This window comes from Podarcis bocagei (assembly GCF_964188305.1).
Source record: "Podarcis bocagei genome assembly, chromosome: 14".
Lineage (NCBI taxonomy): Eukaryota > Metazoa > Chordata > Lepidosauria > Squamata > Lacertidae > Podarcis > Podarcis bocagei.
In genome coordinates this window covers 5,804,753-5,816,370 of record NC_138139.1, presented here as the reverse complement: position 1 = coordinate 5,816,370, position 11,618 = coordinate 5,804,753, and the positions used below count along the sequence as shown (strand labels likewise).

Here is an 11,618-nt window from a genome sequence, read left to right as displayed (position 1 = left end):
GCCATGGCGGCGCAGCTACGAAGGGATCTGTTGAGTCGTGGCCTGTGAAACTCCCCGCCACTGGCTTAGTGGCAACGTGTGACGAACCGGCTTTCCTCCACTCGTGCGCGGCTCCAGCTGCACGTGTGCATGAGGTCCGTGACGCGTATCTTGGTCCGAGGGTCGCTTGGGTGCTCCGAGACTGACCCGCCGCGGGGCTTCTTGTTGCCCCCCCCCCACGGCCAGGTTTGGGGTCTAGGGGGAAAGCTTCGTTGGGGTTTAAAGGCCGGAGCGAGGAGGGTTCCGCCCCTGGGCCAAGAAGCCGCCCTTGGCCTGACTGTCGTTTTTGTGCCTTCGGAACGCGCTGCCCCTTGAAGAGCTACCGGCGCTGGTCACGTATTGTTGTTGGGTGTAGAGAAATTTCCATTTGGCAGATTTTCGCAGAAGGTCAAGTTTCCCTCTAGGACTGGCTCCACTTTCTCTGTGCCCGCTAGTGGCATTTTCGTTGTTAACCTCTGGGGCCTTCTGTAATATCTAGCTGCTTATAAATGATTCCAAGGGGGTGAATATGGTGCTCTGCTGCAAAGTCTTTCTCAAAACAGAGGCATTAAAATTAGAGGACCCAGCTTAGTCATGCTCATAAATTGAAGTGGGTCTACTCTGAGTAAAACTTGGTTTCCACTGTTCTCTAGCAAAGTAAGATTGTCTTCCATGAACACGGTTTTAACAGTGAGACCGTAAGTGACTGGAGGCCAATTCTGGATCCACACATCCTTCCACGGGGGGGGGGGGGGATAGGTTTCCGGGCAGGAGTTGATCACAGTGAGGGTTTGCCTTCCTCTGAGCTTGTTTCTCCCTTTCATCCAGAGTTCAAGTCCAGGATGCCTTTGATAATGGCTGTTCTCCAATTGAAGCGCTCTCAGGCCAGTGTTTATCAGTCACCTGTGCTTATTCTGCATTTTTTAAAGATTTGCTTTGAGAGACTCTTTAATGCTCTTTTGTTGACTACCAGCATTACACTTTCCATTTCTAAGTTTGGAATAGAGTAGTTGCTTTGGAAGGCAATAATCAGGCATCTGAACAACATGACTAATCCAATGAAGTTGATGTTGAAGAATTATTGCTTCAACACTGATGATCTTTGCTTCTTCCAGTACACTGGCATTAGTTCATCTGTTTTCCCAAGTGAAGTGTAAATTTTTTCAGACACCACTTATGAAATATTTCAAGGAGTTGGAGATAGCATTTTTAAGTGGTCCATGTTTCACAAGTGTACAGTAAAGTTGGTAGTACAATAGTTTTGTAAACAAGCATTTTGGTTTCCCTGTGAATGTCCCGGTCCTCAAACCCTCTGCACTTCAATTGGGAGAAAGCTGCACTCACAGAGCTCAGGCAATGCTGGATTTTGGCATCAATGTCGGCCCTTGTGGAAAGATAACTGCCCAGGTAGGAAAAGTGATCAACACTTTCCAATGTTACAGCATTGAGTTGGATTTGTGGTGCTGCACTACTTGTTGGTGCAGCACTTTGGTTTTTTGGATGTTGAGCCATAGGCCAAGCTTTTCGTAAGCTTCTGTGAAGATATTTAGGATGGCTTGGAGGTCATCCTCTGAGTGTGCACACACTACAGTGTCATCATCATACTGAAGCTCTATGACGGAAGTTACAGTAACTTTACTCTTTGCTTTCAGCCTACTCAGATTAAAGAGCTTTCCATCTGTTTGATATATGATTTCTACTCTGGTGGGGAGTTTCCCTTTGACCATGTGTAGGATCATGGCAATGAAAATAATGAATAGAGTTGGGGCAATAACACAACCCTGTTTAACACCTGATCCCACTATTAATGGTTCACTTTGAGAACCATTGTTATCTGAAATTGTTGCTGTCATAGTGTCATGCAGGAGCTGAACGATGTTCACAAATTTATCTGGGCATCCAATTTTCAGAAGGACAGTCCACAGGGCATTACGATTTACAGTGTCAAAGTCCTTAGTAAGGTCAATAAATGCCATAAACAGGGGTTGGTTTTGCTCTCTGCATTTTTCTTGAAGCTGTCAAGCAGTGAAAATCATGTCCACTGTCCCTCAGAAGGTCTAAAAACATTTTGGGATTCAGGAAGGGTAGCCTTGGATATTGTTAAGAGACGGTTTGCTAAGATCCTTGCAAGAATTTTGCTGGCTGCAGCTAATAAAGAGATACCTCGATAGTTTCTGCAATCTGTTCTGTTGTCTTTTTTTAAAGAGATTGATAATTTTGGCATCCCTAAAGTCTACTGGGATCTCATTTCTCTCCCAGATTTTTCCAATGAGCTTGTGAAGTTGTGTAAGTTTGATTCCACCCACTTTGAAGACTTCAGCAGGTATCCCATTAGGTCTTCTGGCTTTGTTGTTTTTCATTTGGTTAATAGCTGTACACAACTCTCCCAGATTTGGAGGTACTGCATGCTCATCTTTAATTTGTTTTTGTGGGATTTGAGAAAGGATGGGGGAGTTGCGGTTAAGAAGATGCTGGTAACGTTCTTTCCAGTGCAGTGCAATAGCTTCTTTATCTTTTAGAAGTGTGGTACTGAGCATAGGGGGCATATGCCATGATTTATTGGCCCATAGATGGTCTTTGTGGCTTTAAAGAAATTCTGTGCATCATGAGTGCCGGCTAAGTGCTGGATTTCTTGAGCTTTTTTTATCCACCAGGTGTTCTTTAATTCTCTGGTTCTTCTTTGAACCTCAGCCTTAGCGTTGGCATAGGGTTTTTTTTCTTAGTGGAACAGTTTCTATCTCTTTTCCAAGTCCAGGTGGGATGGATTGATGCCCCTTGTGGACATAGAGCAGGTAAGAAAAATGCACCAACCCCCTGACAGAACAGCTGTGTGTGTGTGTTGCACACCAGTTATCTTTGTCATGAATTTATTATTAACTGTCTTTGTGTCTCTGTGTCCAGTCGTTATGCTGTTATGGCAGCACCAGCCTTTCCCGTGCCAGTTTCGCTGTGATTCCATTAGACAGGGTTGGACTCAGTGACCTTGGGGACGCATTCAAACTGTACAATTCTCTTATTCCATCCCAGGGGTGGATAAAACATAAGCTTTACCAGCTGGTACAGAATTCATTCCTATTGGCATCAAAACTCTAAGGCTATACATATATGCTTGGAAGTGTGTGGGAAATGACAATCAAAATCCATGTGTGTGCATACAGTAACCCCACAATTTACACACATTTAACTTCAGCTTTGTGTGTGTGACACTTAAATACAGTAATAATATAAACAGGAGGAATGGGGGTGGGGTTCTGTGAAAAAATGACTTTGGCAATCCCACCCACCATTGAACCGAATGGGTTTTGACTATATGTGATTTTGGCTTTAGGTGTGGCCCCTGGAGCGTAACCGGCATGTAAGCTATTTGCTTATTTGTCATCCTGTCTGATGTCCCACCTTTTCCATGGCTGAACTTGCAAAAATCTTCACAGTATTTTGGTAGTGTTGCTTAAGCAGTAAGACATGCAGTGCCTACAACTACATAATTTAGCTTGCAGAGTCTCGATTGTGGATGACCTTGCAGAATGTTCTGGGCCTTATTTAGAATCTAGTATGCTGGCCCACATAGTGGCTAAGTCTTAATCAGTGGGTTTGGGGAGCGGGCACTGCCCCTTGAAGAAGTAATGCCTGGTCCTCACTTTCTAGATGCTAAACCACCTGAAGAAAGACATGATAGTAGATCATGGCAAGACCTGCAGCCTGTTGAATGGTCCACGGGGACCTCTGCAAGAAATCAGCAACAGGATGGTGACCCAAAGACCCAAAGGATTCAAGGTAACTTTAGCCCTTTAGCTGTGGGGGGCCTTGCCTCTTGCATTTCTGCCCTTGCCTTCCCTCATCAGGAAACAGAGAATTCCTAAGTAGCAGCTGAAGGCCTTATCAGGTTACCGGTGGTTTTTGGAAGTGAGAACTTTTAATTAACATAAGAAGAAGAAGTTTTATTTATATCCCGCCCTTCCCACCCAGAACTGGGCTCAGGGCGGCTAACATCAAAATATATAATACATTAAGACATAAAATTCAGCAATCAACTGAAATACAGCTTAAAATCGGATTAAAATCAAAATAAGATCAGATGACTGCCCGCAAACTATAGCTATAACTATAGGGGTTGGGAACCTTAAGTACTCACCAGGCTCAGCTATTTGTATGAGCCGGTGAAAAGAGTTAGGCCGCTTATATGCAGGGTCTTGTAAAAGGAGAGGGTCAGACCACTGGCAGAGGAAGAGGCGTGTGGGAGGAGCGCATCGTCCACAGCAGCGCGATCCTGGCGGGGTGCCATTGCAGCTGCCCCCCCGCCCACGCTGGGTGCCCCACCCCTACGGGCAGCGCGCAACACCCCCGGGACATGCGCCAGCCCCGCCCCCACCTGCTCTCCGCCCCCTGGTACCGGAGCATGAAGCTCCGCCACTGGGTCAGACTGAGCCCCAACTAAAGGCCTGGTGGAACAGTTCCATCTTGAAGGCCATGCAGAAAGATGTCAAGTCCCGCAGGGCCCTGGTCTCTTGCGACAGAGCTTTCCACCAGACTGGGACCAGGACCGAAAAGGAGAGGCAGTCCCGTAGGTATGAGGGTCCCAGGTCGTATAGGGCTTTAAAGGTTAGGACCAGCACCTTAAACCTGACCCTGTACTCCACCGGGAGCCAGTGCAGCTGATATAGCACTGGTTGGATGTGGTCCCATGGCGAAGACCACATATTGGTGGCTTACTGCTTTTATTTTGTTTCGTCTAGCGGGGAGTGGCTGGTGCTGCCTGGGGATTTTTAGAAGCCAAAAAAAATTCTCTTCCTGACTCTTTCCACCACAGCACTGGCTACCTCTCTAAATGTTCTCCCCTTTTCTGCTTCCTACCTCCACAAGTTGCAGTGTAGTTGACAGATGTTTAGCAAAGAGGCCTGTTTGTGAACATTCATTAATTGTCTTCAGTACAACAAATTCAGTGTTTGATACCCAAACATTTCCTCATGTTCTCACGGCCAACTGTGGTGCTACAGTTCATCTAACTTGGCTCTCCCAACCCAATTAATAATTACTATTTTTGACAAGCATGTTTGGACTAAAGTGGAGGAGGACTAGCCGGCTCTGCTGGTGCTGCTGGAATCTGCTTGGTCCTAGTTTAATCCTTTGACCTTTTCAGGTGTCTGGTGCTACAGGTGAATGGATTCAGTTGCTTTCTTCATCCCTAAAGTTTCAAGTACCTTGGTTTCACCAGCATTGCTTTGCAGGACAGGGGATGAAGAGGGCATGGGGGAGGCTTATTCTTCCTAAGTGAGATTCAAGTGATATCACTTCTCTTGGAATGTGGCTGTTGCAAGTGATATGCAAGTTTTTCTATCCTCATTTGGTGAAAGACACATGTGGGTTCAGTCTCCTCTTGAGACTTGATGTTGACCTGTGTGCCCTTGAGCAAGTATAACTCATCTTGCCAGATAATTATTTGGAAGAAAGCAAAGGCCAGGTGCTTGGCAAATGTTGAGTGAGTGCAAGCATGCAAGGGACTATGAGCAGGAAGTGATCAGAACACCCTCTCCCATCCTCTTTCTGTAGCTTGTTACAAGAGCATTGGGCCTACAAATCTCCCATTTGGTGTTGTGGCTTCACTTCTGCTATCTTTTTTTCTTAGATGTTATTTATTAAACTTGCATCCTTCCTTTCTACCAAATTGTCACCAGGTGGTTAACAATATTAATACGAAAAGGGGCAGGGTGAAATATCAAGAAAATCAAACAAAGTACCAGCTAAAAATAATTTCAACTGGGGTGTGTCTGGGGGGGGGGTTGCTTCTTAAACTAGGATCCCAATTCATTCTCTATGGAAGTGGAATTGTGCCAAGCCTTTTCTGAAATGCTGCGGGGAAATATAGAAGATATTGATGCTGGAGACAGGGAGGACCCCCAGATGTGCAGTGACTACGTGAAGGATATCTACCAGTACCTGAGGCAACTGGAGGTATTTATGCCTGGCAGCGAAACCTCCTCCTACCCACATGGTGTGTGGTGTTTGGGCTGCTACTGTTGGTTGGGGAATCCTGTCAGCTATCATGGCGTTTCTGAGGTACAGAACTCGTGGAAGCTTGTAGAAGCTAACAGAAATGTTCTAGCATTTTCCAGAGTGTCTGGAAGATTTCCAAGGGAACAGACATGCAGCTGGAATGAGCTCGTTGTGTTTCAAGGTCTGCCTATGAATGCAGTCCAACAGGATCTCATGTTACTCTTGCTTTCACTCTCTCTGCTGTTCCTTCGCACTCTTTCTGAATTGATTTTTACTTGCTTAGTGTATATAGTACACTTAAGTTTTTTACTGTTCTATTTTGCTGCAACTAGATTGTAAAGATTTCCATTCCAGGGATCTGGTATTGAACTGTCAAGCTTATTTTTGCCTTAGTAAATTTTTACTAATGAATCTACTGCATAATGAGTTCTTCCTAGAACCACACACCTACTTGGAGCTGCCATTCTGCTAACAACTAAGCAGGCATGCCCCTGGAGTCCTTGGGACCTGAACCCTGACAAATGCATTTTGGGTCTGACTCCCTTCTAGCTGCTTCCCACTTGCCAGCTATCTAAACATGGGACAAGCCTCTGAATTAGTTGACCCTCTCCAACAGGTCCAGCAGCGTGTCTTTCCCTTCTACCTTGATGGCACAGAGATCAGTGGGCGGATGCGGGCCATTCTTGTTGACTGGCTGATCCAGCTCCATGCAAAGTTCCAACTTATGCAGGACACTCTCTACATGTGTGTGGCCATCATAGATCGCTTCTTGCAAGTAAGCTTGGCATTTATAGCACATATGAAGCTTGAATGGTGGAGCTGTGCATGAAACTCCTGTTTTGACCTCTGAGATGCTGCTTTTGCTGGGTGGGGGCTTGGTGGATGGATGTGGGGTTCCTAGTTGCATAGACTGAGCTGTGGAGTAGCCTTCTGCAGTGTGGTGATTTCCAGATGTTTTGGACCACAACTCCTATCAGGGCACGGAAGGCATCATCACACTGGGGGTGGGAGATTGATATTGAAACAGTGGACACTGTCAACTAGGGAGGTTTAAGCATGGGCTTAAAAGCAGTGACTGGAATCTTCCCCATGCTTTGAATTAAGGTATACTAGGAATTTGTTGTTGGCACTCACTACATTCCAGTCAGCCAAACTTTGGTTTCCTTATGCTTATATCCCTCCCCCTTCCTACATGAGACCCAAAGTGTCATGCGTGTGCATGACGACCCTCTAGGCACTGATCAGACTCAAACCAACTTAGCTTCAACTAGGTGGTGGACATACTCTGGAAGCATCCCCATTTTAAAATGTGAGGTGTTTGCTTTTCCAAAGTTCTCCTAGGAGTTGTATCTCTGGGAAGCTGTAGGTAGCAGAACACCCTCTGAGACCATGGTGCAGCTGATTTTGCAGAGGGCAGGGTGGCCTCTGTCTATCTTGATTCCAAAACACCACCACACTTGAAACCCAAACTATTGAGAACTATAAAGAAGGTCCTATTAAGTAACCTCTTTGTCAGTTCCTGAGAGCTGTCCCTGTGCAAAAGTGAGGAGCAAGGTAGGGTCTCAATATCTCAACATTTGTGTAATACAACCAGTATTGTGTGTGTCAAACTAGGCTCAGCCTGTCTCCCGCAAGGAACTCCAGCTGGTCGGTGTTACTGCGATGCTTCTGGCTGCAAAATATGAAGAGATCTATCCACCAAGTATTTTGGATTTTGTCTACATGACCGACCGAGCATACACACCGACTCAGATCCGGGCAACGGAGCAGAAGATCCTTAAGGAGCTTAACTTTGCCTTAGGAAGACCGCTACCACTCCACTTCCTGAGACGAATAGCCAAAGTTTCTGATGTAGGTCCATCTGCCAGTACCTTGAGCTTGGGTAGCCTGGTAATAGGATGTTGAGTATGGTTGAGGGGCGGGGGTGCTGACCAGCCTCTTCTGAAAGAAGTGTCCACCTGTGTGTTGGAGTGAGCGGGAAGGTCTGGGATCCAACCATGGCATCACTTGATTTGGGCACTACAGTATCTGGTAATGAGGGGAGGGGGCATGTGCAAGCCAAAGAAGAGTCTCCTGGTGCTATGTGTAGATTCCAGAGGTGAATGCACTAATTTGTGCAAGCCCTCTGCTCCCATGAAAGCCATTTTTTGTTTCTGCCCTTTAAGTACACAAATGTGCAAGGTGCTGGGGAGGAACACGGGTTCAAGGCCTCTGGCAAGTGGCTAAATGAGCATAGACAAAGCAGCTATTAAGGGAGAGGCTAGATGAAAGAAAAGGGACCACAGGATGAATAAGAGCTGACTGTACTTGTGCCTGTGATGATCCAGGACTGAAGCATGGGCTCTTAGAGAAGGCAAGTGCACCTAGTCATGAAGAGGGGCACAGCAGCTAGGAAGGGAGATAAGAACTCTCCTTTGACTTAAGCCACCACCCTGCCAACCTGGCGTCCTCCAGATATTTTGGACCACAATTGATGGGAATTGTAGTCCAGAACCCTGGAGAGTATCAGGGTTGTGGGGGTTGCTCTAGGTCTAGTTACAAGTTCCAGTAAAATCAAAGATACACGAGCTTCTCTGGGTAGGCATTAAAACTAGAGGCCGGCTGCATTCATGCAAGTGCTCTTCCTGTTTTGCCAGGCATCTGCTGAATCGTACCTGCTAGCAAAGTACCTGATGGAGCTGACCCTTTTGGACTACAATATGGTGCATTATAATCCTTCAGAGGTTGCAGCTGCAGCAATTTGCCTGTCTCGGAAGGTCTTCTCAGAAGGCCAGTGGGTGAGTCTTGGTTGAGTGAAAGCGGTATGGAAGGGGGCAGAGTCCACATTCTCCCCCCAAGTAACTGGACTAGAGGCCCCTGCGGAGAGTCTGTGAAGAGAATACCTGGCATTCCTTGCCTCCAGGCACTGACCCGGACCTTCTTAGCATGAGCAAGGTGCTGGCCACAGGTGCTTTCAGGCCTTACCAGCATCATAACCTAGTCAGAAACCGATTTGCTCTAAGATGGTTTTAAAGCAGTCCTGCAAACCTACAGACAAGTTACTGACTCACAAATGTTTGAGCAAGTCTGCTTGTGAGGTCCACTGACAGCTCAAAAGGATTTGCTGGGTTCTGCCTAGCTGCTATGGGTGGCCCTGGCAGGTGGGGGTTTACAGTGCTCTTGGGACAGGCTTTGACAGCCGCTGCCGCCGCCTCTCCTTTGTAGAACCCCAAGCTGTGCTATTATACTGGATATGAAGAGGAGGGTCTTACCCCTGTTATGGAGCACATGGCCAAGAATGTTGTCAGAGTCAACAGGAATCTAACAAAACACCTTGTAAGTATCTGCTCCTATTTTAGCAGCCTTGGCTGCTATTAGGCTTAATGTTCCTGTTACAGGCAACTACTGCCTTTCTGGGTGCTCTGTTTTGGGATGCTGGAATCAGATGAGCACAAACCTTTTCCCTTAGACCAAAGAAAGTAGAGCAGCAGGGTGCTGGGAGATCTTGGTTTCTTTGCCATCAAAAATAAAAGTAAAAGCAATAGATGTTGAGAGAATTTGACATTCTCCTACAAGTAGTCAAGTGTAAGTGATGACTTTCTCAGGAACAAAACCAGCAGCTTAATTCCTGCAGCAAGGTAAACATATTCTCTGCAACGTAACCTTCTCCCGCCTCACACCTCTGACAGGCTGTCAAGAACAAATATTCTAGCAGCAAATTCCTGAGGATCAGCACTATCCCTCAGCTGAACTCCAGCAGCATTAAAGACTTTGCAGCGCCTTTGCTGGGTGAAGCCAGGCAGCTGATGTGAGCACTGCCCAATCATTACATGGAAGAAAATATGCCGTTTTTGGATGTGGCCTTCTGGAGGTCTTTTTAAGGTGAATGCTTTAGAGTTGCTCTTAAACAAATATTCCATATTCTTGTACATAATAAAGATATTGTAAAAAAAAATGTCCTTTTACAAAAACAAAAAGCAGGAGTCATAACAGCATTACCAAGGCAGAGCAACACTTTGCTAGTCTGGCAGTCTTGCAAGTCCATCCATTCTTTCTAGCAGTCCTTCTCACTGTGCTGCTTGGGCTTACCAGGGTAAGTGAAGGCCCGAGAGGGCCAGGAGGCAGCTTCCTTTCTTGTTTCTGCTCCACAGCATTTCAATGCCTTGAAAATGTTGCACATCTCCTTATGCACAGGAGCCAGAAGTGGTCCCCTCACTGCAGTGTGTTTTATTGGCCAACAATGATTTGCTGTTCTTGGCCAGACACTGATTAAGACTTCAGGGTGAAGCAACCTTCTGCTGCCCCCACCCCCAAATGAAAATGATGCACTGAGCCAGAAACAGGCCAAGAGAAAATGTTTTTGGTCATTTTCAGCATTTTTTTGTAACCAAATTTAAACATCTGGAATAAATGACAAGTGAAGCAATTCTGCTTTTCATTCCACCTTCACACCTTGTTACAATTTGCCTTCTATACAGTTTAGGAGATATGAAACTGATGGTGTTAAAATACCTGTAAGTTACTGCTGGTTTTGTGTTTGTGCATCAGTAGGAATTCCACTGTACCTTACTAAAGGATAGTATTTGAAATATTTTGCTTCTTGAAAATGAGAAGCTCTGGGCAAAGCCTTAGCTTTACCATTTACAAATAAGTTTAAGCAGCCTTACTGCTGAGGCCGGAGGCTGGTTAAGCCATCATTTTCAATCTTGTCAAACCCATGGCCTGAAATCCTGGGTTTTTTTTGGGGGGGGATTGTTCCATGTGTTTGCAGGTTTAGGACAATTAGAGATTAACAAAGCCTCATGAACAAGGTGCCCAATCACTCCTAGTCCTCCTGCCCCTGGTGTCTGAACACAGCCTGAGCCTTGATTGTAGGGTGCTGTGGGAAGGGGATAGACATGCGGGGGGTTGGGGGTTGCTGTTCTTTCTCTATAAGCTTGTTGGTACCATCCTTAGTATTACTGACTGTAGCATTTAAATCTTGTATTGTGGCAGAGTGTGTTGAACTTCTGGTGGTAGCAGCTACCTTTCAAAGTTTAGCGTTTCTGGAAGCCACTTGAAAACACTTCTGTCTTCCTGCTCCAGTGCTTTGCTGCAGCTAGATTTGAGATTACGTGCTTCTGAGCTCCATTCTTCTACTACATTTGACAGAGCAGAGGTCCTATGACACAGAACTTCCTGATGTTGCTTAGATTTGTTCTGGAGCAGAAGCAGCTAAATATGCATGAAAGCAGCATGAATGTTTTTATTCTCAAGGCATCTGTCATGGTGGAAGGACCTAATGCTGTACAGAGAGAAGGGTGGCTGGAGCTGGCCCCATCTGCAGACCCCTCAGGACAAGGCAAGGTTGGTGCAGAGTCTGGCAGGCTCTTGGCCACAGAGGATGGGCCAGCAGCCATAAGATGCAGAGCAAGTGGAACCTGGCACATCCTACCGACCACCTTGATGAGACCTCCAGGGATTTGAATATGTCTTGGTCCCCCTGTGTACAAAGCAGCTACTCTGCCACTACGCTGCGGTCCCTTTCTCGGAACACCGTTTATGCTTCAGCTGCAATGTGTACTGTTAAACAGTACTTCCCACTAACAGAGCATAATTCCTACTCGCGATAAAAGCCCCCCACACTGCTG

General features: G+C 46.2%; 1 protein-coding gene across 7 annotated transcripts; it reads left to right on the top strand.

The window, feature by feature from the left end:
• Window positions 1-777: 777 nt before the first annotated feature.
• On the top strand, window positions 778-11,616 carry CCNB2 (cyclin B2). Of its 7 annotated transcripts, none has more exons than XR_014002111.1 (9): window positions 1,360-1,425; window positions 3,664-3,792; window positions 5,812-5,967; window positions 6,626-6,784; window positions 7,624-7,860; window positions 8,646-8,786; window positions 9,214-9,324; window positions 9,678-9,870; window positions 11,245-11,616. XR_014002111.1 is itself a non-coding variant. In XM_081170668.1 (8 exons), the coding sequence occupies exons 1-8, from the start codon at window positions 1,375-1,377 to the stop codon at window positions 9,798-9,800; spliced, it is 1,107 nt and encodes a 368-aa protein (XP_081026794.1). In that variant the 5' UTR covers window positions 778-1,374; the 3' UTR covers window positions 9,801-11,616. The 7 variants fall into 7 exon arrangements, 3 of the variants coding, with proteins under 3 accessions (XP_081026794.1, XP_081026796.1, XP_081026795.1); XR_014002112.1 differs by having other exon boundaries at window positions 11,145-11,616; XR_014002113.1 differs by having other exon boundaries at window positions 11,140-11,616.
• Window positions 11,617-11,618: the final 2 nt, after the last annotated feature.

Excerpts from the sequence above, each read along its gene's own strand:
- CCNB2 (XM_081170668.1), top strand. The coding sequence starts at position 1,375 with ATGCTGGATTTTGGCATCAATGTCGGCCCTTGTGGAAAGATAACTGCC. Across the intron at positions 6,785-7,623 it reads TCATAGATCGCTTCTTGCAA|GCTCAGCCTGTCTCCCGCAA; the intron begins GTAAGCTTGGCA and ends GTGTCAAACTAG. Across the intron at positions 7,861-8,645 it reads GAATAGCCAAAGTTTCTGAT|GCATCTGCTGAATCGTACCT; the intron begins GTAGGTCCATCT and ends CTGTTTTGCCAG.